We start from the raw sequence: 25,943 nt of genomic DNA on the forward strand, positions 1-25,943 counted from the left end.
TGGCCGGGAGCGGCCACTGCACTCCAGTCTGGGCGACAGAGTGAGACTCCAACTCAAAAAAAAAAAAAAAAAAAAAAAATTTGTGGTACATATGCATGATGGAATACTACGCAGCCATAAAAAAGAACAAAATCATGAATTTCGCAGCAACCTGGATGGAACTAGAGTCTATAATACTGAGTGACCTCTCACAGAAACAAAGATCTGAGTATCACATGTTCTCACTCATATAGTGGACCTTGATCATCCAACGTATTACCATAAGAAAATGACTGACAGTGGTGGGAAACTATGGGGTGGGGCGGGAAATGGGATTAACGGTAGTAAACATCTGTCTGGGGACGGGGAGACACCTCTTATCAACAAGGGTGCCTGAACGAAGTATATTTGTCTATCTAACCCTTAACTGTACCCCACAATATCATAATAAAAAATATTGATTATTTTTTAAAAAATCATGTAGTTAATAAATGGTGAGTCGGTATTTAACACAGGGTTTTCCAATCCTTAAAACCTTTGATTTTAATCTCTCTTGCATTGTATTCCCTTTAGGGGTCTCCGCATCTCTGGGAGACCTTGAATGTATTCTGAGATTTATAAGTTTATCATGGAAATTTTGTGATTTTTGTATTTTCACTTCAATGACAACCAAAAAAGATTATATACACATTCTGAATCATCTGGGTGAATATCTTAATACTAAATACCATATGTAATTTCATCCATATTTATGGTTGTGATCTCATTGTCTTCAAATATTAACACAATAATTATCATGAGCCAATGAGAAAGAAGAATGATGGGTCTCATGTATAATGTTGCTTTCCTACCAAGCAAAGTTGAAAGTGATATTACAATGTACTGTGTGATGCAAACTTTTTTTTAAAAGCAATTTGACAAAGTTTTGGGACAACTGGGTCTCCTTATGGTTAGTATTCTATAGTAGTAAGCACCACAAGTGCACTGTGAGCAGTAATTTAGCTTCATTTGTACTTTGGATTTCCTGTTTCGTTTGCCTTGTATTGAGTTTATAAACTCTAGACTAAATATTTGTGTATTTTTAAGTATTACAATTTATCAATATTGGAGCTAGAAAATTCTTTCCTTTTCAATTAATACTAGATACATAATCTAGATACAGTCCCTTCATCTCATGGAGATGAAGCAATTAATCATCTTTAGGGGAGTGCTTGAAAACTTTGCCAAGATACTGCCATTTAAGCTTCATCTTGAGGAATGAATGTTGTTTCACTCTGCAAATACAGGGTAAGGTCTGTAGGACATCTGAAAAAGGCAGAAGAAAAAAAACTTACTGCATGAGGGGGAATAGTAGAAATATAGATGACTTTTAAGGACCTCTAGTGCTAACTAAGAGAATTTGGATTTTTTTATGTAATCAGTCTAAATCCAAAAAAAGTAGAGGACTATAAACTAAACTTTTATAATTCAATTGTGGGCATAATGAATTTGTGTAAATTAAATCATTTTACATAAAATCAGAGCCCTATTGGTTAAGCATCCCTTGGAAGTGGAATGTAAATGTTTTTGTAATGAAAGCAAATTGCTCTGTAAATTTCAGATTTATGTTACTGTTTTTTTTTTTAACCTCATTGTGTCTCCTCCTTCTCCTTCCCTTTGTCTAGGCCCATCCTTTATTAATGAAATCAGAAAATTGTAACTTTAGTCTCTGCTCCCATCTCACTAGCATACTTTTGTGATTAATAGTCTTCTATCCAACTGACTTAATGATTTTCATTGTATTTTAGCCAGACTTTGTGGAGAAAACCACTTTTGAGATTTTCTCATCACTAGCATTTATTTGCACAAGAAGAAAACTGCTACTGTTATCTGCTTATCAGACCTACTTTTATTAATGAATTAATTAATACCTTGATTTCCCACAGTTAGCCTCCAGCTATTACCTCTGCTTCTATGCATGTTACAGGGAGATTTTCAAGTTACATTAGTTTTCAAACTGAGCCCTGTGAAATCACCAGGTGAAGAAATACGGATGGCATATGCATTTTCATATACTGTTGTGCAGTATGATTAAACTGTGGCATACACAGCTTTCATCATTGACATAGTCTTGGGAGCAACAGTAAATGAAACGTGATCTACAAAAGCACTTTTCAGATGGGAAGAGGAAACAAGACAGCAGGAAATAAAAAAGCCATGTTGCCTGTTCTTCCCAATACCTTGGGGCCTCTGTAGGCCTTACTTTCACCTAGAAGCGTTCAATGTCTGGTTGATTCTTTGAGGCCTGAGGCATGTAAGCAGAAGAAAATAAAAGGAAGAAGAAAATTAAATGAAGTAGGAGTGTTGGAAGAATAACAAACTTCAGGCAGAAAACAGATGAGGTGGGGAAAGAGGTTCTGTATGTGTATTCCACTTCCAAGGGATGCTCAACCAGTAGGGCTTGGAACACTTAAAAGTCTAAGACTACATGTGCTGTTTTATACAATGACAGAGATTGGGATAATGCTTAAATAAATGGGTGCTGTCCTTCATAAAAATGCTTGATGCTTTCCTCTGTCATTATGAATAAATCAGAGAGAAATCCAGAAGTGAGCAACATAGAGAGCATTCTTTCCACCCCTTTCTTAAAGAGAGAAAAAGTTGACAATGTATTTATTCTGTCATAGGTCCAAAAAGACAAGTCAGTGTTTCAAGGCAGAGATTTTCTCTGGTTTTCTGTTTCTCTGCCACACCTTCAGATTTCTTGGCACAGTTCAGTCATAGCATTGCGTCATATCCCTGGTCTGCTTTTTTCAGAATTTATAAATTGATTTTGACCACACCAGCAAGTGCTAGATTCTTATTTTTACACAATTTGGGAAATAGACAATGACTGTTTTAGAAAAACAGCTCTACCAGTTATTATATGTGGTATGTGGGAAGAGGTTCTCTGCTTTTCTTCTCTAGTCTGGTGCCATTTCTAGGCAGTGTCATTTCTCTGAGTCAGAGGGTTGTGGAGCTGTTCTGGCCAGAGTAAACCTGCCTTTTTCCTTTTCTGTGTATTTAAGTATATGGAGTCAAGATTGTTGCCTGTCAGAATTCTCCACCTCGGTTTGGTGATGCTGAAAAATACAGTGCAGCTCTGGCTACTACCACCTCCCGTCCTGCCAGTTCACTTAATCTGGTCTGTACTCCAGCAATTTGTCAGCCCAATTAGGACTATGATACAGCAACCTCTACTTAAAAAAAAACAACAACAACAACAAAAAAAAACTTATGTTCTCACACTTCCTTCTAATCTGACTTGGTTTTTCATGGCTCAGCATTATAATCAGTCCCTGCTAAACATCTTTGACTAACTTGCTTCTCTCTCTCTTCTGTCATTCTTGCTTTGCAAAACCTCAATCCTTACTTAAAGCAAGTATATACCTGTGCTACTTCTGCACAGATGCATATTACTAGGGGAGGAAGTCACACATTGACTGGTCTCATGTTAAATTTATAACCACACATCTCAAATGTGCTCCTAATTCTACAGACAATTCTAATAAAAATGAATTTTAATTCTCATTCTCAGAGATGATTGTATCATGTCAAATCTGCAAAATCTCTTCCTTCCCACTCAAAATGGTTAGTTCAGCTCATATTACATGGCAAAAATTAAACTAATTGGGTGCTGTCCACTATGTCTGCTCATCCTTAAGTTTACCACCCTACTTTTCTGTGTACCTGTGTCCTTTGCCTGTTCTTTTACAATAGTATCACTGTTCTTGAGTTCAGCTCTGCCACTTTTTCTCTTAATCTTATACGAATTCCCCAACCTCAAGATGCTGTTCCTTCAATTATCTTCTCTTTTATTTCCAAATTTTTGCTCTCTCCTAGTTCGTTACTACAAGTATACTAACTTACCTTAAAAGTTCCTCCTAACACTTTGTCTGTCTGTCTATCTATCTCTCTATCTATCTGTCGATCGATCAAGTTGGAGTCTCACTCTGTCACCTTGACTGGAGTGCTGTGGCACGTTCGTGGCTACTGCAACCTTGACCTACTGAGTTCAGGCAATCCTTCTGCCTCAGGCTTCCAAGTAGCTGGAACTACAGGCACGCGCCACCACGCCTGGCTAATTTTTGATTTACTGGAGAGATGAGATCTAGCCATGTTTCCCAGTCTGATCTCAAACCCCTGGACTCAGGCAATCCTCTTGCCTCCTCCTCCCAAAGGTCTGGGGTTACAGGCATGAGTCACCATACCTGGTTTACCTAACACCTTTAAAATCCTTCCCAGGACATGGAGCCCTCTTCTGGTCACCACCCATTTCTCTCTTTTCCTTCTCAGCAGATCTTATGAAGAAAATTTACTGTAATTGTTACCTGATTTTCTTATCTTTCTTCAAGTTCATCTAACGAGACTTCTGTTTTTATCACTCCTATGAAACTACTCTTGTCAGGGTTCTCAGTAATACCCACACTGTCGGATCCAAAAGTCACTTCTCTGTCCCCATCTTACTTTACTTTTCAGCATCATTCTGTGTACTCCCTTCCTTGAAACACTATTTTCTTTTGGTATCTCTGACACCAGATTCTCTTTATTTTCCCAGTCTTTCACTTGCCATTTCTGGTTCCATCACATCTCCCTAGATCCCTTAAGGGTTACATTCTCAGCCCCATTCTCTTATTTAGATATGCATTCTTAGAAATGTCTTCAATTTGTTTGTCTTTTAGTATCAATAATATTGATAGCTCCCAAATTAATATATACAGAGTCACTCTAGAATAGTGTACTAATTACCTATGCAATGTCATTTAGTCCCAGAACAGATCTTTAGATCTTGTCCACCCTTTTTAAAACTCTTCTTCCTCAGTTTTTTCCACCTCAATAAATGGAACCACCATTCACTCATTGCACAGGCAGTAAATTCCCAAGTAATCCTTGACTTTTCACTCCCCAAAGTAAATCTCAGTAAGTGCCATCACACCTCAAAAATACATCTGTTTTTCAGCCATTTCACTCAATCCCCTGCTTTTTTTTTGAGTCGGAGTCTCACTCGGTCGCCCAGACTGGAATGCAGTGGCCGCTTCCAGCCACTGCAGCCTCAACTGCTGGGCTCCGGTGATCCTTCCGCCTCAGCCTCCAAGTAGCTGGAACTACAGGCGCGCGCTACCACGCCCGGCTGATTTTTTGATTTATTGTAGAGATGAGGCCTCGCCAAGTTGCCCAGGCGGGTCTCAAACCCTCGGGCTCAGGCAATCACTCACCTCAGCCTCCCAAAGTGCTGGGATTACAGGCTGAGCCACCGAGCCCGGCTTAACCTTTGAACCAGTATCTGTTGCTCAGACTACTGCCGTAGTTTTCTTTTTTCTTTTAATTTTTTAATTTTTTCTTTTAATTTTATTATTTTTTAGATGGATACAATTCAAGGTTAGGTATACAAATGTTCATTATGCAGGTACCTTGTTGATGAAGTATACCTACCCTCCCCTGACAGTTTTCCACTACTGCTAATCCTCCTCTGCCCCCAGCAGTTTCAATAATTGCCAATCCTTTTCTTATAGTATGATGATAATTGTTTAAGGTCCACGTATGAGAGAGAACATGTGATACTCAGTTCTTTGTTTCTGTGATAGATCACTCCGTATTATGGACTCTAAGTCCATCCAAGTTGCTCTGAAATTCATAATTTTGTCCTCCTTCATGGCTGCATAATATTCTGTCACATATATGTACCATACATTTTTAAAAATCCTCTTTCAATGGGCAGCACGGTTGTTTCCAAGTTTTTGCTATTGTGAATAATGCTGCAATAAACATGTATGTGCAGGTATCTTTTCCATAGAGTGATTTGAATCTCTCTAACTGGTGTCTTTGCTTCCTGTACTAGCTCCATCTCCACAGCAGTGCGACTGAGCTCTTAAAATATGAAGTCAATGGTGTCACTTCTTGCTTAAATTTTGCTGTGTTCTCCCAGCATTAGTCTCAGACTAAAACCCCAACTCCTTGCCATGGCTTAGAAGACTCTGAACCATCTGCTTCTTGCTACCTCTGTGGCACCATGACTTCTCCTTCCATATGCTCCACTGTATCAGCTTTTCTTTAAAAAATAAAACAAAAGGAAGCTAAGCTCTTTCTGTTTGCAAAGCCTTTGTGTTATGGTTCTCTCAGTCTTCCTTGGATCTTCCTTGACTGTTGTAGCTGAAATACACTGTTTCATTGCACCCAGTGTCTCCATGACGTTGCCTTTTTAAAAAAATTTCTTTTGTAGTACATATCACTTTACTGTGAGATGCTTGTTTGTTAGTTTATGTTACTGCCTACTTCTTGCAAAATAAGTTTGGTAAGGATGGAGCATTGTATTTTGTTTTCCTCCATAGACATATATAACTCCTGGTTGACATTAGGTAAATATTTGCTGAATGGATAAAGGAAGGCCAGTTCTCTTCTGGAAAAGTTGACAATTGAGTTGAGATTGCATGCTGGTCTTAAATCATCGACAAATATATGGCTTTATCTCAGTTGAGAGAAACTTGAATGTTGGTCATGTTACTCTTAATAGTTTTTATGAGTTATTTCTTTGTGCCTTGTGATACCAAGGAATTGCTTCCTAGTGCAAAAGACTTTCAGTGACCTACAAAACCCTTCAGCAGGAATCGGCAAACTACAGCCCACCGTGACCTTTTTTTTATATAGCCTACAAGCCAAGATTGGATTTTCCATCGCAAGACAAACTGTGTGTGATTCACAAAATATAAAATATTTACTCTCTGGCTCTTTCCAAGAAAAATTTGCTGACCCTTACTGAAGGATGTAGCCCTTATTACTTGTCCACCTCATCTACCAGTGTGCTGCTTTCAGTCCCCTTGACCTCTTGCCTGTGCCCGAGGCACATCAAGCCCTTTTTTTTTCCGAGTCAGAGTCTCACTCTTCACTCATGGCCACTGCTGCTTCTACCAGGTGGGCTCAGGCTATCCTGCCTTAGCCTTCCAAGTAGCTGGAACTGCAGGCATGCACCACAATGCCCAGCTATTCTTTTTCTTTCTTTCTTTCTTTTTTCTTTTCTTTTCTTTTCTTTTCTTTCGAGACGAGGTCTCACCAAGTTACCCAGGCTGGTCTCGAACCCCTAAGCTTAGGCAGTCCTCTTGCCTTTGTCTCCCAAAGTGCTGGGATGACAGATATGAGCCACTGCACCTGGCCATCAGGCCCATTCTTATGGCAAGATCTTTGTATCTGCCATTTCTGTGTGGAACACTCTTTCCACATATGTGCATAGCTGTGGTTTACTCCTTCACTTTTTCTTCACATCTCTGCTTAAATGTTGCCTTCATAGTGTGACCTTCCTGGGTACTTTTTTTGAATTTTAATTCCACTGCCTAGTCCGACACACCTTATCTCCATTCTTCTTTTATTTTTTTTTTCCATTGGACTTATCACCATCTGCTATACTCTGTATTTTACTCATGTTCTCTGTCTTCCCAGTAGACAGTAGTCTCAGGGCCAGGATTTTTATCTGTTTTGTTCACTGCTGTATTCTCAAAGATAATTCTTGGCCCAAAGAAGTTTCATTACATATTTGTTGAATTAATGGTGATAGATTAGAGTCATCTTGAGAACCAGCATTGACTAACCAATGTTGACAGGCCTCACCTCCTTATGTGGAGATATTATATAAGATAAAGTCTTTGCCCTCAAAGAGATAAGTGTGTAGAGAGAACTAGTATGGATATAAGTGAAATTAAATGTAAGGTGAGACTAATTATCATGCAATGTCCTTACTGATTAAAAAACGGTTAATCATTTAAAATATTTTTGTAGTAGTTAAAAGTATTTATATAAAACTTCAAGTAATTAACAATTTTACATTCTGTATTGATAGGGTTTTCTTTTTCATTATAGCTTATTTTCTTTAGATGGTTAGGGATATAGTTCCATAAAAATAAAGTCCTTATTTAAAGTGCCTTTAAGCAGTATAGCAGTTCCTCAAAGAACTAAAAATTGGAATGCCATATGAGTCAACAATCTCCCTCCTGGGACTATACCCAGAGGAACATAAATTGCTCTACAGAAACAAAACAAAACTTGCACAAACATATTTATTGCAGCACTATTCACAATATCAAAAATATGGAGCCATCCCAGATGCCCATTAAAAGCAGACAGGGTAAAGAAAATGTGATAGTGGCTCATGCCTGTAATCCCAGCACTTTGAGAGGCCGAGACGATAGGATTGCCTGAACCCAGGGGTTCGAGAACAGCCTGGGCAACTTGGTGAGGACTCATCTCTACAGTATATAAAAAAATTAGCTGGGTGTGGTAGCCCGCACCTGTAGTTCCAGTTACTTGGAAGGCTGAGGCGGAAGGGTCGCCAGAGCCCAGCGGGTCAACCCTGGGGTGACTGTGAGTGTGCCACTGCACTCCAGCTTAGGCAACAGAGTGAAACTCTGAATCTAAAAAAAAAAGAAAGAAAATTTGGAACATATACACAATGGAGTATTATGCAGGCAGAGAGAAGAACAAAATCATGGCCTTCACAGCTACTTGGATGCAACTGAAGAACATCATACTAACTGAACTACCACAGAAACCAAGAACTGAATACCACATGTTGTCACTCAAAAATAGGCTCTGAACAGCAGTCACACTAACACAAGAGTGAGAGCCGTAGACGCTGGACATAGCTGGAGGAGTGAGGGAGGGAGGAGGGAAGGGGACACATGACAACACTTTGCACACCTGGTCCACTGTCAGATGGAGAGAGGGCCAGCTAGAAGCCCAGACTTCACCTGCATACAGCCTACTTATGTAGTAAATCTCCACTTGCACCCTACAACTCTAAAATTTAAAAAAAAGCTTTGAAATAATGAAAAACATTTAAATTAGACAAATAATAAGTGAAACTAATATTATTTTTAGTTTCTTGGATATCTTTTGTGCCTGCATAGGATGAAATTCTTATTTTTAAGCCAAGATTAGGTATTTAGGTAGCATTATGATATTTTACATCTGAATTTTTATATTACCTGAAAGAGGGGAATTAATTTTGGAAAGGTAAAATGAGAGACAGATTGTGTGTGTGTGTGCACATGTATGCAGTATATATAGACATACGATTGCTTAACGAAGGGAATGCTTTCTGAAAAGTGCTTCATTATGTGGTTGCATCATTGTGTGCACATCCTAGAGTGTACTTACACAAACCTAGATGGCATAACCTTCTACACACAGAGGATACATGGCACACACTTAAAATATGTGATTATAGCCTATTGCTTCTAGGCTACAAACTTGTATAGCATGTTACTGTACTGAATTCTGCAGGTAATTATAACACAGTGATAAGTGTTTGTGTACCTAAACATAGAAAAGTTGCAGTAAAAATATAGTAGTATATAATCTTACAGTACCACCATGATGCAGCCTGTCATTGACTGAATATCATTATGTGGTGCATTAATTTATGTGTGAATTGCTCTAATTTTTGCTCTTCCTGCTTGAAGGATGATAAAAGATCTAGGTTCACTTTGAAAGGTTATGCCAAGCATGTTCTGCCTGTTTACTTTGTTATTACTGTCCTAAGCATCTGTCTCTTAAACTCCAAACTCAAATTTAGGCAAATCTATAACTGTTGACCCTTCCAACTCCCATACCACTTTGACTGAATATATTTTATGACATGTTAATTTGTTCTCCATATCAGGGACGTCTGTGAACATGTACATCCAAGTTGCTGTGAAGTTCATAATTTTGTTCTTCTTTATGGCTGTGTAATATTCCATCGTGTATATGTACCACATTTTTTTTAATCCATTCCTCTTTCAATGGGCAACACGGTTGGTTCATTCACTTTGAATTTAATTCAGATTAATGCAGGCATACAGCAGTCTGAGAGCATTTTAACAAAATTACACCAAACTGTTAAGAATTCTTTTCTTTCTGGTAGTACCTTATGGCATGAATTCACTAACATTTGAATTTTCTTGTGAATTCAAATTTAAATCAAGCTACATATTGATCTATTTATAAGGAAAGAGAAGATAATTCCTCATTTTACAAATTTTGTTATGTCTCAGAATATTTGTTCTTTAAATATACAGGAAAGCCCCTTTTCACTTTTAACATATACTTATTTATTTATTTATTTAAATTAATTTTTTTTTTTTTTTTTTTTGAGTCGGAGTCTCACTCTGTTGCCCAGGCTAGGGTGTAGTGGCACACTCATGGCCACCACAGCCTCGATCCGCTGGGCTCAGGCAATCCTTCCACTTCAACCTTCCAAGTAGCTGGGACTACAGGCACACACCACCATGCCCAGCTAATTTTTTGATTTATTGTAGAGGCGAGGTCTCACCAGTTGCCCAGCCTGGTCTTGAACTCCTGGACTCAGGCAGTCTTCTTGTCTTGGCTTCCCAAAGTGCTGAGATTACAGGCTTGAGCCATCGCACCCAGCTTAGCATATATTTAGATGATATTCTGTTTTGTATCTCTTCCCAGAGGAACAGTACTGAAAAGGATATTGAGGAGGTAAGAAAGTCATTATTAGTTTTCATTTGTGTTAGTTAATTTGTGAATTTAGAACACACATACACACACACACCAGACAATAAGTTGGGGGTGAGTAAGAGATAATAGGAGAGAGATTGATTTAATACTTTCACAATTTTCTATTCTTTTCTTCTTTGCCTAGCATAGATGAAATTTTATCCTGATATTTAGTTATCCTTAAGTCTGTAAAGTGAAAATATATAAGTAATAGCTGTAAAACTAAGGTAAAGAAAGATTTAAAATATGGAAAGGGTTTAGTACAGTAGCTCAAGCCTGTTTCCCTGCACTTTGAGAGGCCGAAGCAGGAGGATTGCTGGAGACCTGGAGTTTGAGACCAGCCTGGGCAACATAGTGAGACCCAGACTTTACAAAAAATAAAATAATTTAAACAGGTATGTTGTTGTGTTTCTGTAGTCCCAGTTACTCAGAAGGATCACTTGAGCTCAGGAGTTCGAGGTTACAGTGAGCTGTGATTGCACCACTGAATCAGTCTGAGCAATAGAGCAAGACAACATCTCAAAGAATAGAACAGAACAAATATATATGAAAATAAATAGAAAAAAATAGAAAAAAAAGTCAAAAAAACAAGAGAACCTCAAATGTGCCATACTGTACTACTTTCTATCTAGTCTGATATGGGTAACAACCTTATTTTGAAATATAGCCATATCTCATTTTTAAAAACATACAAACACACTAACCCATGCCTGAAAATATTAAATGGAAAATTCCAGAAGTAATTCATAAATTGTATGAATTTTTTGTTTTTGAAGTGGAGTCTTACTCTTTCACCAGGCTGGAGTGCCTGGCTAATTTGTTATTTTTTGTAGAGATGATGTTTTGCTGTTGCTTAGGTTGGTCTCACACTCCCGGACTCAAATGATCCTTCTACCTCAGCCTCCCAAAGTGATGGGGTTACAGGTGTGAACCAGTGTCCACCCCCCCACCCCCTGCTTTTTTTTTTTTGAGAAGAAGTCTTTTTATGTTGCCCAGGCTGTTCTTGAACTCCTGGGCTCAGGCAGTCTTCCTGCTTCAACCTTGTGAATAGCTGGAATTCTAGGACTGTGCTACCATGCCCAACTAATTTATAAATTTAATGTAGTACACCAGTCTGGGTATTTTGATGAAATCTTGCCCATCCTATTCCATTCTACCCAGGATGTGAATCTTATCTTTGTTCAACATTGCTACCTCACCCATTAGTCATTTGGTAGCTGTCTAGGTTATCTGATCCATGTTGCAGTATTGCAGTATTTGTGTTCAAGCTTATTTTACTTAATAATGGCTCCAAAATACAAGATTAGTGATGCTGGCATATTGTTAACAATGTTCTACTGTACTACTAGTCATGGTCGTTAATATCTTGATGTGCCTAATTTAGAAATTAAACTTTATAATAAGTAATATGTGTAGGAAAAAAATAGTACATATAGGATTTGGTACTATCCATGGTTTCAGGCATCCACTGGGGGTCTTGAAACATATTCCCTGTAGATAAGGGGGAATTGCTGTATTTTGAAAGTCAAAATGAACTTTTTTCTTTTTATTTTCTTTTGAGTCAGAGTCTCTCTCTGTTGCCCAGGCTGGAGTGCAGTGGCATGCTCACAGCCACCGCAGCCTCAACCTGCTGGGCTCAGGCAATCCTTCTACTTCAGCCTTCCAAGTAGCTGGAGCCACAGACATGTGCCACCATGCCCAGCTGTTTTTTTTTTTTAATTTATTGTAGAGATGGGGCCTCACCAAGCTGCCCAGGCAGGTCTTGAACCCCTGAGCTCAGGCAATCCTCTCACCTTCGCCTCCCAAAGTGCTGAGATTGCTGGCATGAGCCACTGCACCCAACTGACCTTTTTTTCTTAAATACACACATACAAGTGAGGTGGTGGGTGGGTGGGACAGGGGCAATGAATGAATACTATGACCTGGTTCTGTGATTTGGGGGTAAAGTTAGGCTTTTGAAAATCACTTACACTAGCTGGGCTCGGGGGCTCAGCCTGTAATCCCAGTGCTTTGGGAGGCTGAGGTGAGTGGATTGCCTGAGCCCACCAGTTCGAGACCCGCCTGGGCAACTTGGTGAGACCCCATCTCTAAAATAAATAAAAAATGACCCGGACGTGGTAGCGCGTGCCTGTAGTTCCAGCTACTTGGAAGGCTAAGGTGGAAGGATCGCCGGAGCCCAGCAGGTCGAGGCTGCGGTGGCCGGGAACGGCCACTGCACTCCAGTCTGGGCGACAGAGTGAGACTCCAACTCAAAAAAAAAAAAAAAAAATCACTTACACTTAGATATAATTAAATAAAAAGTGCTGAGGAATGAAATTGGCTTTGGTTGCATCAAAAGTTTAGTCTGTAATATCTGCCTTGTAACCAAAAAATAGTCTAGTGGTTTTAATTAGGTTCTCTATGTGTCATAATGTCCCAAATAACCAGGCTTCTGCTACAGGCATTAGTGGTTGCCAGTACCTTCTGGAATAATTCACAGATGCAATGTTAAAGGAATTTATGCATCATTTAAATTTTCTTCTCTCTTAAAACAACAAAATTTTTGCATCTAGTAAGTGAATATTATGAGGAACTTAATTTTGAGAAGCAGTAATTTGATTCACAAGAACAGATTTTGCTTCATTTTTTTTCCTAAAGCAAAGATGCCAATTTGTTTTTTTTCTATTAGTTGATATAATTGATACCATATTATTAAAATGAGAGATATTAGTATGGAAAATTATAGAGTGAGGAGAATAAAATATAAACATTAATTCTCTTTTTATTGTAGTGGTACCTAGTTTTATTATATTTTCTGTGTCTAAATCCTTCTGAAAATGTTCAAGATGGCAAAAAGTGAAGATCTGAAATGTGACTTTTGGGTGGCTTATTAGTGTGCATTTCTATTGGAGAATTATTTTTTCCTTGCCATTTATGGTACTGAGTTGCCATTTCATTTTTGAGTAATTTTCCTCCACTTTATTGAGATATATTTGATAAATAAAATTGTGTATATTGTGTATATTTAAGGTGTACAACATGATTTGATATACCTGTATATTGTGAATGGTTAGCACAATCAAGCTAATTAACACATCAGTCACTTCTCATAGTCACCACTTTTGTGAATGTCGTTAGAAAACTTAAGATCTGTTTTCTTAGCAGATTTCAAGCATACAGTACATTATTATTAATTATAGTCACCATGCTATACTTAGATCCCTAGAACTTACTTATCTTGTCACTGAAGGTCTGTGCCCTTTGACTGTCTTCCTCCTTCTTCCCCTACCCTCCTTCCCCGTTAACTACCAACCTAATCTCTGTGAGTTCTATCAGTTTGATTGTTTTAGGTTCATCCATGTTGTCACAAATGGCAGAATTCCCCCTTTTTTTTTGGCTGAAAAGTATTCCATTGACAAACACTTAAGTTGTTTTCATATCTTGGCTGTTGTGAATAACACTGCAGTGAACATGGAAGTGCAGATACCTTTATTTCGGTTCTGTTGGATAGATGCCAGAATTGGCATTGGCTGAGTCATATGGTGGTTCTGTTTTTAATATTTTGAGAAACCCTCATACTATTTTCCGTAATGGCCGTGCCAGTTTACATTTCCACCAATAGCGTACCAGGATTGTTATCTTTTGTCTTTTTTATAATAGCCAGTCTAACAGATATGAGGTGTTGTCTCATTGTGGTCTTAATTTGCATTTCCCTGTGATGGTGAGCATATTTTCATATTTAGTTCTCCCTTATCCTGTTGAACAAATTTTCTTTTTTCTTTTTAGAAAGCTGGATTTATTGAGAGGACAGAAAAGCTCCCACAACGGGAGAGGAACCGAAGGGGTTGCCTGAACATTTTTTTTGTGTATATGCCTGTTAGTAATTATATGTCTTCTTTTGAGAAATGCCTGTTCAGGTACTTTGCCCACTTTATAAATTGCGTTGTTTTCTTGCTCTTGCTTTGAGTTCCTTACTATATTTTGGATTTTAATTTGTTATCAGGTGTATGTTTTACAGATATTTTCTCCTATTCTATAGTTTGTCTTTTCAGTCTGTTGATTGTTTGCTTTACTGTGCAGAAGCTTTTTAGTTTGATGCAGTCCTATTTGACTAGTTTTTCTTTTGTTGCCTGTGTTTTTGGGTTCGTGTCCATGAAAACATTGTCCAGACCAATGTCAGGAAGCTTTTCTCTTCTTGTAGTTTTACAGTTTCAGGTCTTAAGTTGAACGCTAGTGCATTTTGAGGTTTTTTTTTTTGTATGTGGTGTGAGATAAGGGTCCAGTTTATTCTTCTGTTTGTTCTTCTTTTCCAGTTTCCCCAACACCATTTATTAAAGAGATTATCCTTTCCCCAATCCATGTTGTTGGTACCTTTACCAAGATTGATTGACTGTAAATGCATAGATGTATTTCTGGGCCTTTTGCTCTGTTCCATTGGTATATATGTCTGTTTTTATGCTAGTACCATAGTGCTTTGATTACTACAGATTTGTAATACAGGTTGAAATCAGGAAGTGAGATGCCTTCAGCTTTATTCTTCTTACCCAAGATTGGCAATTCAGGGTCTCTTATGGTTCCATGTGAACTTTAGGGTTATATTTTCTATTTCTGTGTAAACTGCTGTTGGTATTTTTATATGGATTGCATTGAATCTGTAGGTCACTTTGGGCAATGTAGACCTTTTTATAATGTTAATTGTTCCAGTACATGAACTTAGATTTTCTTTCTATTTGTTGATATTTTTTTCAATTTCTTGGTCTTATAGTTTTTAGTGTATAGATCTTTCACCTCCTTGCTTAAATTTTTTCCTCAGTATTTATGCTTTTTGATACTATTGTAAATGAACTTTTAAAATTTCTTTTTTGTTAGTTTATTATACGTGTGTATAGAAACTCTGGCTGGGCATGGTGGCTCATGCCTATAATCTTAGCACCTTGGGAGGCCATGGAGAAAAAATTGCTTGAGCCCAGGAATTTGAGACCAGCCTGGGCAACGTAGTGTGACCTCATCTCTACGAAAAAATTTTAAAAAAATTAGCCAGGCATGGTGGTATGTGCCTCTAGTCCCAGTTTCTTTAGAGACTTAAGAAGTAGGATTTGCTTGAACCCAGGAGTTAGAGGCTATGGTGAGCCATGATCATGTCACTGCACTCCAGTATACATGACAAAGTGAGACTTTGACTCAAAAAATAATAATAATTTTTGCATATTGATTTTATATTCTGCAACTTTACTGAATTGTATTAGCTTTAATAGTTTTTGTGTGTCTGTGTGCAGTCCATAGGGTTTTCTGTGTATGAAATCATGTCGTCTGGAACCAGAGACAATTTAACTCCTCTGATTTGTATGTCTTTTATTATTTCTTTTTCTTGACTAATTAGCTAGGACTTCCAGTATTTTTTCGAATAGAAATGTTGACAGCGGGTACCGTTGTCTTGTTCCTGATCTTAGGAGGAAAAACTTTGTTTTTTACCATTGGGTATATCAGCTTTGGGCAAGTCATATGTGGCCTTTGTTGTCTTCAGGTGCTTTCCTTCTATACCTATGTAATTCAGTACATTAAATTGATTTAAATAAATAAATGTTAGGTATAGAATTTTTAATCATGAAAGGATACTTAATTTTGTCAAATACTTTTTCTACATCTATTCAGATGATCATATGGTTTTCATCCTTAATACTGTTAATGGGGTGTATCATGTTTGTTCATTTGCATTTGTTGAACCATGCTTGCCTTCCATGGATAAATCTCACTTGATATAGTGAATTATCCTTTTAATGTGCTGTTGAATTCAGTTTCCTAGTATTTTGGGGTGGGGGGTTCACATCTAGTCTCATCAGAGATGTTGGACTGTAATTCTTCTTTTCTTGCAGTCTCCTTTATGTGGCTTTGGTATGAGGGCAATACTGACCTCTTAAAATGAATTTGGAAGTGTTCCTTCTTCAGTTTATTGGAAGAGTTTCAGAAGGATTAGTATTAGTTCTTCTTTAAATGTGTGGTAGAATTCATCCATGAATCTGGTCCTGAGCTTCTTTGTCAGGAGGTTTTGATGACTGCTTCAGTCTTGTTTTATTTGTTTGTTTTTTGGTTTTTTGAGTTGGAGTCTCACTCTGTTGCCCAGACTGGAGTGCAGTGGCCAGGAGCGGCCACTGCAACCTTAACCTGCTGGACTCCGGAGATCTTTCTACCTCAGCCTTCCAAGTAGCTGGAACTACAGGCGTGCACTACCACCCCCAGTTAATTTTTGATTTATTGTAGAGATGAGGTCTCACCAAGTTGCCCAGGTGGGTCTCGAACCCCCAGGCTCAGGCAATCCACTCACCTCAGCCTCCCAAAGTGCGGGATTACAGGCTGAGCCACCGAGCCCGGCTCGTTTTATTTGTTATTGGTCTGTTCATTGGTTACTATCTCTACATTTTATTTTTTGTGATTCATTCTTGTTAGGTTGTATGTTTCTTGAAATTTATTCATTTCTTCTAGCTGATGCAAGTTGCTTGTGTATGATTTTTCATAATCCCTTTGTATTCTTTTGCTATCAGTTGTAATACCTTCTCTTTCATTTCTGATTTTATTTAATTGAATTCTCCTTCTTTTTTTCCATGGCTTGTCTAGCCAAAGGCTTGTCAATTTTGCTAACTTTTTAAAAAATCAACTCTTAGTTTTGTTGATCTTTTCAGTTGTCTCTGTTTTTTGTTTTTTGTTTTTTTTTTTGAGTTGGAGTCTCACCCTGTCGCCCAGACTGGAGTGCAGTAGCCGCTCCCGGCCACCACAGCCTCGACCTGCTGGGCTCCAGCGATGCTTCCGCCTCAGCCTTCTGAGTAGCCGGAATTACAGGCGTGCGCTACCACGCCCGGCTGACTTTTTGATTTATTGTAGAGATGAGGTCTCGCTGCCCAGGCGGGTCTCGAACCCGTGGGCTCAGGCAATCCACTCACCCCAGCCTCCCAAAGGCGCGGGATTACAGGCTGAGCCACTGAACCCGGCTAGTTGTCTCTGTTTTATCTATTTTGCTCTTTATTATTTCCTTTCCCCCTAACTTTGGGTTTAGTGGTAGTGTTTTCCTTAGTTCCTTGAGGTATAAATTAGGCTGTTTACTTGAGATCTTTTGATTTTATAATTTAGGTGTTTATTGCCATAAACTCTTCATTTAGAACTGCTTTTCCTGCATCCTGTAATTTTTAATATGCTTTGATTCCATTTTCATTTGTCTTAGGTGCTTTTTGATTTCCTTTTGATTCCTTCTTTGACCCATTGGTTTTTCAAGAGTATATTATTTAATTTGAACATATTTGTGAAATTTTCAGTTTTTCTCATGCTATTTACAGTTGTTATATTCACTTGATGAATTGACCCATTTATCACTGTATAGTATCCTTCTTTGTCTCTTGTGACACACACACATGCACACACACACTTTTTTGTTTTGGAAAACAGGGTCTCTGCTGCCAAGTCTGGAGTGTAGTGTCACAATTATAGCTCACTGCAGCCTCAAACTCTTGGGTACAAGCGATCTTCTTGCATCATTCTCCTGAATATCTAGAACTACAAGTGTGTGCCATCACGCCTGGTTAGTTTTTAAGTTTTATTTTTAGCCACAGGTCTTGCTATGTTGCTCAGGCTGGTCTCAAATTTCTAGGCTCATGCCATCCTCCTGCCTTGGCCTCCCATGTGCTGGAATTATAGATGTGAGCCACCATGCTTGATCTCTTATGACAGATTTTGACTGAAAGTCTATTGTATCTTACATGTAAGGCCACTCCTATTCTTTTTTGGTTACCATTTGCATGAACTATCTTTTACTGTTCTTTTACCGTCAACCGATGTATGTCCTTACAGCTAAAGTGAGTCTCTTGTAGGCAACACATTGTTGGACCTTTTTAAAAAATTTCTGTCTTTAGGTTGGAGAATTTAATCCATTTATATTTAAAGTAATTATCCACAGATAAGGTCCTCTTGTTTTCTGACTGCTTTGTAGAGTCTTTGTATCTTCCTTTTTCTCTTGCTGTCTTCATTTGTAATTTGATGATTTTTTTTGGTAGCGGTATGCTTTTGTTACTTTTTCTTTTTGTTTTTACAACTGGCTAATTTCAAGTGATCTGACTTCTCTGTATTTTTAATTATTACTATGAATTGTTTTTCTTTGTGGTCACCCTAGTTACATAAAATATCTTATAGTAATAACAGTCTGTTTTAACTTTATAATAACTAAACTTCAATCACAGTAAACAGTCTATACTTTTACTTTTTCTTCTTCTACAGCCTATACTATTGATATAACTTTTTTTTTTTTTTTTTGAGTTGGAATCTCACTCTATTGCCCAGGCTGGAGTGCAGTGGCACACTTAACTGTCACCCCGGTGTCAACCTGCTGGGCTCAGACAATCCTTCTGCCTCAGCCTTCCAAGTAACTGAAACTACAGGCATGCTCTACCATGCCCAGCTAATTTTTTGATTTATTATAGAGCTGAGGTCTCGCTAAGTTGCCCAGGCTATTCTCGAACCTATGGGCTCAGGCAGTCTCCTCAATCTCAACTTCCCAAAGTGCTGGGATTACAGGCTTGAGCCACTGCACCTGGCCCATATAACATTTTTTTTTTTTTTTTAGTTGGAGTCTCACTCTGTCGTCCAGACTGGAGTGCAATGGCTGCTCCCGGCCACCGCAGCCTTGACCTGCTGGGGCTCCAGCAATCCTTCCGCCTCAGCCTTCCAAGTAGCTGGCACTACAGGAACGTGCTACCACGCGCTACTGGCTAGTTTTTGATTTATTGTAGAGATGAGGTCTCGCCAAGTTGCCCAGACAGGTCTCGAACCCGTGGGCTCAGGCACTCCACTCACCTTGGCCTCAGGAGAAGGTTGGTACATTTGAAGTAATTTAAAATCCTATAGGCCAGGCTTGGTGGTTCAGCCTGTAATCCCAGCACTTTGGGAGGCCAAGGCAAATGGATTGCCTAAGCAACTTGGCAAGATTTCGTCTCTACAGTAAATAAATAAATAAACAAAAGATTAGCCAAGCATGATTACTCGTGCCTGTAGTAGGATCATCGGAGCCCAGCAGGTCGATGCTGGAGTGGCTGTGAGTATGCTGCACTCCAGCCTGGGTGACAGAGACTCCAACTCAAATAAAATAAAATTTTATAAATGAAAGATACCACAAAGCAATCAAAGACATAATTTATAGATTGGAAGAAAATATTTATATGATAAAGTATTTTTGTCCATAATATACAAAGAATACCTATAAGTCAGTAAGAAAACAATACCCTATTTTTAAAACTGGGCAAGAGCCATGAATAACTATTTCACAGAAGTGGAAATAGGAATGACCAAATACCATATGAAAGGTCTATGTAGTCAGGAGCATGCATTTTAAAACTATAATGAGATGCCATTTTATATTTACCAGATTGGCAGAATTTAGAAAGTCAGGTATTACCAACTATTAGTGGATGTAAAGGAGTGTAATGAACACTGTTATGCTCCATTAGTCAGAGTACACATTCATATAACTTCTTGGAAAATAGGGTGTATCTACTGTGTGTCCCAGCAATTCCCTTTTTAGGCCTATACCTTGGAGAAACTCTTGCACAGTTATAGCAGAAATGCCTGGCAGCATTGAATGAAGGATATTATATACATATATTTATATCAAAACTATAATAATTGCAAGTGGGTTTTAAACATATGTTTTAAGATGTAGGTTATGTTTAACAATGACTGGTAGGCTGTGGAATAGGATAGAGAGAGGCATATAGGAAGTTTCAGTTGTAGATATAATGCTCTATTTCTTATGCTGGGTTTCTAGATTTTTATATTATTTTTATAATTATTTTAAAGCTATATTTGTGGATGTTGGAAATACTTAATAATGGCAAAATTAGAATTGTATTACCCAACTTTTCTTGATCAGCCATTCTAATATTTCAGTACATTGATGTCAGGAAGCTGCTTCCATATTTCCAGCATAAATCTCTGACTTAGTTTCTTTTTTGTCATTTCAGATTATCCCATGCCTTTTTTTTTTGGTTTTATGACTTCGTTGTTTTTCAAAGTACACATTCTATAGATGAAAACTATTTTATTTTTGTAAATAATTTGCTACAGTTGATAGGACAAATTTTGCAATTGTTGAAAAAAATTTGCAGCAGGGATTCTTTCATGGTTTTTAGCTGTTCCTTGGTGCCACTGATCTAAGTCTGTAAATAAACACATTCTTTTTTATTCATTCATACATATGCAAAGCTTGATTTTTTTTTTTCCCCCTCCTATCATTAGGCAAGTGAAAGACCAGAATAAGAAGGTAGCAAATCTGAAGCACAAGGAACAGGTGGAGAAAAAGAAGAGTGCACAGATGCTAGAGGAGGCTCGGCGAAGGGAGGACAATCTCAACGACAGCTCTCAGCAGCTACAGGTTAGAATGCGAGGAGAGTCTGAAAGGATTGGGGGAAGAGATTTGGCCACAATCGCATGTTGTTTTTCTCTTCATTTTTATCCTCCTCTTTTTTCTCTTTCTAACCCTGCTTGCTGCCTTCCTCTCAGACCAACTGTTTAGCAATAAAGGAATGGCTTTAAATAGAAAACCTGCAAGTTTTATTCCACAGCTTTATTGAGGACACCTCAGCATAGGAGAAAGTTCATCTTGCTTCAAGTTGGTCACACTTAATTGGTAAGTTCAATGACAGTTAATGAGTGGTTTATATGAAGCTTCAGGGTTGTCAGTGTAACTGTTTGCCAGTTCTACTCGCTAAAATGTCTTGCTAATCTTGGTTTAATGTCTGTGTAACTAGCTTTCTTTTTTCCAATCTTTCTTTCTCTTTTCTTTCTACATTTATTTCCTCCTTTTATATTTCTTTCTTCCTTTTAAAAATTCAATGTAGAATATTTTACGGTCATGCAGAACATATAAATACATTTTTTTTAACTTAAGTGGAGTGATAATTGATGTGTAAACATAATTATGAGCACATTAAACAATGCTCAATAACAGTAGTAGCAGCTACCATATTGTAAATGTGCCAGTTAGATCCCCGGTATTTGAATGTAAGCCCTAGTTGTTCATTTTTTCCCCCAACCTTCACAGTAACCCAGTGGAGCACGTGGTATGTACACATTTGGCAGATGAGGAAATAAACTCAGAGACATGTATTACTTACATAAATGCACACAGCTCTCTAAATTGCTCAGCCATGATTTTATCTGTGACTTCCTAGATTTGGAGGAAGTTCCCTTAGTCTTGACTGTAGTGTTTCAGAATGAAGATTAAGATTTCAGAAAAGAATACCATAAACTTACTGGAATCTCCTGAAACATATGCTAAGACAGCTAAGCCTCTGCCAGAATGTTTTTCTCTCATTACAATTTGTAATTGGGTATGATTGCATGTATACAATCTTTACTGGAGAAATTTGGAGGAGTTATTATCTAGATGCCATTTTTAGGCTTTAAAACAGATTCATTTAAGACATGACTCTACCTTTTGCTTCTTTTTTAAATTCCTCTTTTATATAACTTTTATGATTATACTCCTTAGATAAAACATATAAATTTCCTCAAATGCATACACTTTTGAAAACAGCATACCAATTTTCCCTCACTCCTGGTAATAACAGTTAATATTGGCATTTTCTCATCTTCATGTTCTTCCTCCTCTTTAAAAAAATGCAAATCTGATGAGTAGAAAATATCTCATTTTTGTTTTAGTTTATATTTCTCTGAATACCAGTAACTTTGAGTGTTTTTTCATGTCTTGAATTTTCAGTTTTTTGTTAATGTAATTCAAATCTGTCTTTATGTTTTGCTTTTTCCCCATTGATTTTGTTTGCTTAGTTTATCCCCATTTTGAGAGTATACATTTACCCATAAATATTTTTAAGTTGTTTTGTACTTTCATATTTTTACCTTTATTTTTAAATTTAATTCATTTAAAAGTATTTTGTGTGATGGGAATATATTTTCTTTATAGCTAACAACTTTACTGGAATGTTAATAGGAAATTATTTCATTGCTTTGAATTGGCATCTTTATGTTTTATGAAATTGATTAATAATTACTGTGTTTCTAAGATTTCAGTTTAATCTCTCTTCTTAAACTATGACCACATTGTTTTTTAATTATAGTAAATATTTATTTTATGATAAGGCAAGCCTGTCTTCATGTTAGCTCCTTCACTGTTTCCTTTGTCTTCTGCTTCCCTCCCACGCATTTAGTATGTTTTCTATTACCAGTCTGTCTATGTAAACCAAAGGTACTCTTCCAATCTTCTGTCAGTTGTTATAACACCAGAAGTGTTTCATATGTAATCTTGTATTTCCTGTTAATATAAGCTGAGAGATAAATAAGAAAGATTATATTATTTATTTATATTTTACATATAGAGAAAACTAATTTAGAGTGGATGACTGACTTCTCAAGTTGTCTCAGCAAATTATAGATATCAGTGTTATGAAAAATGATAGCGGATAGCCATGTGCAACTTACACATGGATATAATTCATTCAAATATGGTAAAAAGAGTACTAGACTACAAATTAGTATACTTAGACTCTGTCTCAGTTCTTTTGCTAACTACTCAGTTATTTAAGCTTATTTCTTAATTATGCTGTTCCAAATGGCAAATCAGTGGTAATGAGTATCCCTGGAATATGATTCATCACTAAAAAAGCTAGGGATTCTTGGGGAAATGGATGATTCCAGGTTAGAGCAGGAAATGTGCAAGATAAACCTAAACCAGTGGTTCTCAAGCTTTAGGGTGCAGTGTAGTCACACGGAGAACTTTTAACAAATAGATTGCTGGTTCTTGTCCCTGGGTTTTAGTTTAGTAAGTTTGGGGTTAGGCACAAGAATTTTCATTTCTTTTTTTTTTTTTTTTAATCAATATTTTTTATTATGATGTTGTGGGGTACAGTTAAGGGTTAGGTATACAATTACGTTTCATTCAGGCACCCTGTTGATAAGAGGTGTTGCCCCATGCCCAGACAGATATTTGCTACTATTAATCCCATCTCCCTCCCCCCACATAGTTTCCCAGTACTCTCAGTCATTTTCTTATAGTATTACATTGGATGTTCAAGGTCCATGAGTGAGAACATGTGATACGCGGATCTTTGTTTCTGTGAGAGGTCACTCAGTATTACAGACTCTAGTTCCATCCAGGTTGCTGCGAATTTCATGATTTTGTTCTTTTTTATGGCTTCGTAGTATTCCATCGTGTATATATACCACATTTTTAAAAATCCAGTCCTCTTTTGATGGACAGCTTGGTTGCTTCCAGGTTCTTCCTGTTGTGAACAATGCTGCGATAAACATACGTGTGCAGGTATCTTTTTTATAGAGTGATTTGAGTTCTTCAGGATATATTCCCAGTAGGGGGATTGCAGGGTCATATGGGAGGTTGATATTTAGAGCTCTTAGGAATCGCCACACTGATTTCCACAGAGGTTGCACTAGTTTACACTCCCACCAACAATGTAGAAGTGTTCCCTTTTCGCCCCACCCTCTCCAGCAAATGTTATTTCTTTTAGTTGTTGATAATTGCCATTCTGACTGGAGTTAGGTGGTATCTCAGTGTGGTTTTGATTTGCATCTCCCTGATGATGCAAATGAACATTTCTTCATGTGTCTGTTGGCTGCTCAGATGTCTTCCTTTGTGAAGTGTCTGTTCATATCGTTTGCCCATTTTATAATGGGGTTGTTTGTTTTTTTCTTTTTAGCACGTTTGAGTTCCTTGTAAATCCAGGATGTTAAACCTTTGTCAGACCTGGTGTTGGCAAATACTTTTTCCCAGTCTGTAGGCTGTCTCCCTGCTCTTTTGATGGTTTCTTTGGCTTTGCAGAAGCTTGTCAGTTTAATGAGGTCCCACTTGTCTATCTTCTGTCTTATGACCTGTGGGTTTCAGGCTTTTTTCAGGTATTGGATGCCAGTTCCGATTTCCATGAGGGTATTTCCTTCATTTTCTAAGGTTCTTATGGTTTGAGGTTTTACATTTAGGTCTCTGATCCATTTGGAGTTAACCTTTGTGTATGGGGATAGATAAGAGTCCTGTTTCAATCTTCTGCATGTGGACAGCCAGTTTTCCCAGCACAATTTACTAAATAGGTTCTCCTCTCCTCAGTGGTAGGTGGTGGAGGCTTTGTCATAGATGAGTTGGTTAAGAAATTGAGGTTTGCTTCTGGAATCTCAATTCTATTCCATTGATCTATACGCCTGTTCCTATACGAATACCAAGCTGTTTTGATGATTATAGCTTTATAGTAAAGTTTGAAGTCTGGTAATGTGATACCACCTGCTTTGTTTTTTTTGCTGAGGAGTGTTCTGGCTATTCTTGGACGTTTGTGTTTCCATATGAATTCCTGTGTTGTTTTTTCTAGGTCTGAGAAGAATGTTGGTGATAATTTGATGGGTATTGCATTGAATTTGTAGATTGCCTTAGGTAGGATGGACATCTTCACAATGTTGATTCTTCCAATCCATGAGCATGGGATATTTTTCCACTTATTTGTGTCATCTTTGATTTCTTTGAGCAGTGTTTTGTAGTTTTCATTGTAAAGGTCTTTCACGTCTCTGGTTAGGAAGATGCCAAGGTATTTCATTTTTTTTGTGGCTATTGTGAATGGAATTGTGTTTTTTATTTGGGTTTCTGTTTGTTTATTATTGATGTAGAGAAATGCGATTGTCTTTTGTACATTCATTTTGTATCCTGAGACTTTGCCAAAGGCCTTTATCAGTGTAAGGAGGTTTTTGACAGATTCTCTTGGGTTTTCAAGGTACACAATTATATCATCTGCAAAGAGAGATTAACTTGACTTTCTCTTTTCCTATTTGGATACCTCTGATTGCCTCCTCTTCTCTGATTGCTCGAGCCAGGACTTCCAATACTATGTTGAACAGGAGGGGTGAGAGTGGGCATCCTTGTCTTGTACCAGTTTTCAGGGGAAATGGTTCCAATTTTTGTCCATTTAAGAGTATGCTGGCTGTGGGTTTCTCATAGATGGCTTTTACTATTTTGAGGTATGTTCCCCGTATGCCTAGATGTTCAAGGGTTTTTATCAAGATGCGGTGCTGGATTTTATCAAAAGCTCTTTCTGCTTTATTTTAGCTTTATAGTAAAGTTTGAAGTCTGGTAATGTGATACCACCTGCTTTGTTTTTTTTGCTGAGGAGTGTTCTGGCTATTCTTGGACATTTGTGTTTCCATATGAATTCCTGTGTTTTTTTTTCTAGGTCTGAGAAGATTGATATAATCATGTGGTTTTTGTTTTGACATCTATTGATATATTTAATTACATTTATGTTTTTATGAATGTTGAACCAGCCTTGCATCCCAGGAATGAAGCCTACTTTGTCATGATGGATGATTTTTGAGATGTGTTGCTGAATCCGGTTTGCTAGGATTGAGAATTTTAGCATCTATGTTCATCAAAGATATTGGCCTGTAGTTCTCTTTCTTTGTTGGATCTTTACCTGGCTTGGGTATCAATGTGA

At 37.7% G+C, this 25,943-nt stretch overlaps 1 protein-coding gene across 1 annotated transcript in view; it reads left to right on the plus strand.

Annotated features, from left to right (window-relative positions):
- LOC103255025 (ELKS/Rab6-interacting/CAST family member 1) overlaps positions 1–25,943 on the plus strand; it is a gene marked incomplete at its 3' end in the record, with an annotated part of 346,229 nt that overhangs the window by 147,984 nt on the left and 172,302 nt on the right. The window contains exon 12 of the mRNA XM_021709939.1: positions 20,740–20,875. Coding sequence (XP_021565614.1) covers positions 20,740–20,875 — 136 coding nt within the window. The remainder of the gene's footprint in view (positions 1–20,739; positions 20,876–25,943) is intronic.

The sequence above is a fragment of the Carlito syrichta genome, unplaced genomic scaffold (genome assembly GCF_000164805.1).
Source record: "Carlito syrichta isolate Samal-C Ts95f unplaced genomic scaffold, Tarsius_syrichta-2.0.1 Scaffold287765, whole genome shotgun sequence".
NCBI lineage: Eukaryota > Metazoa > Chordata > Mammalia > Primates > Tarsiidae > Carlito > Carlito syrichta.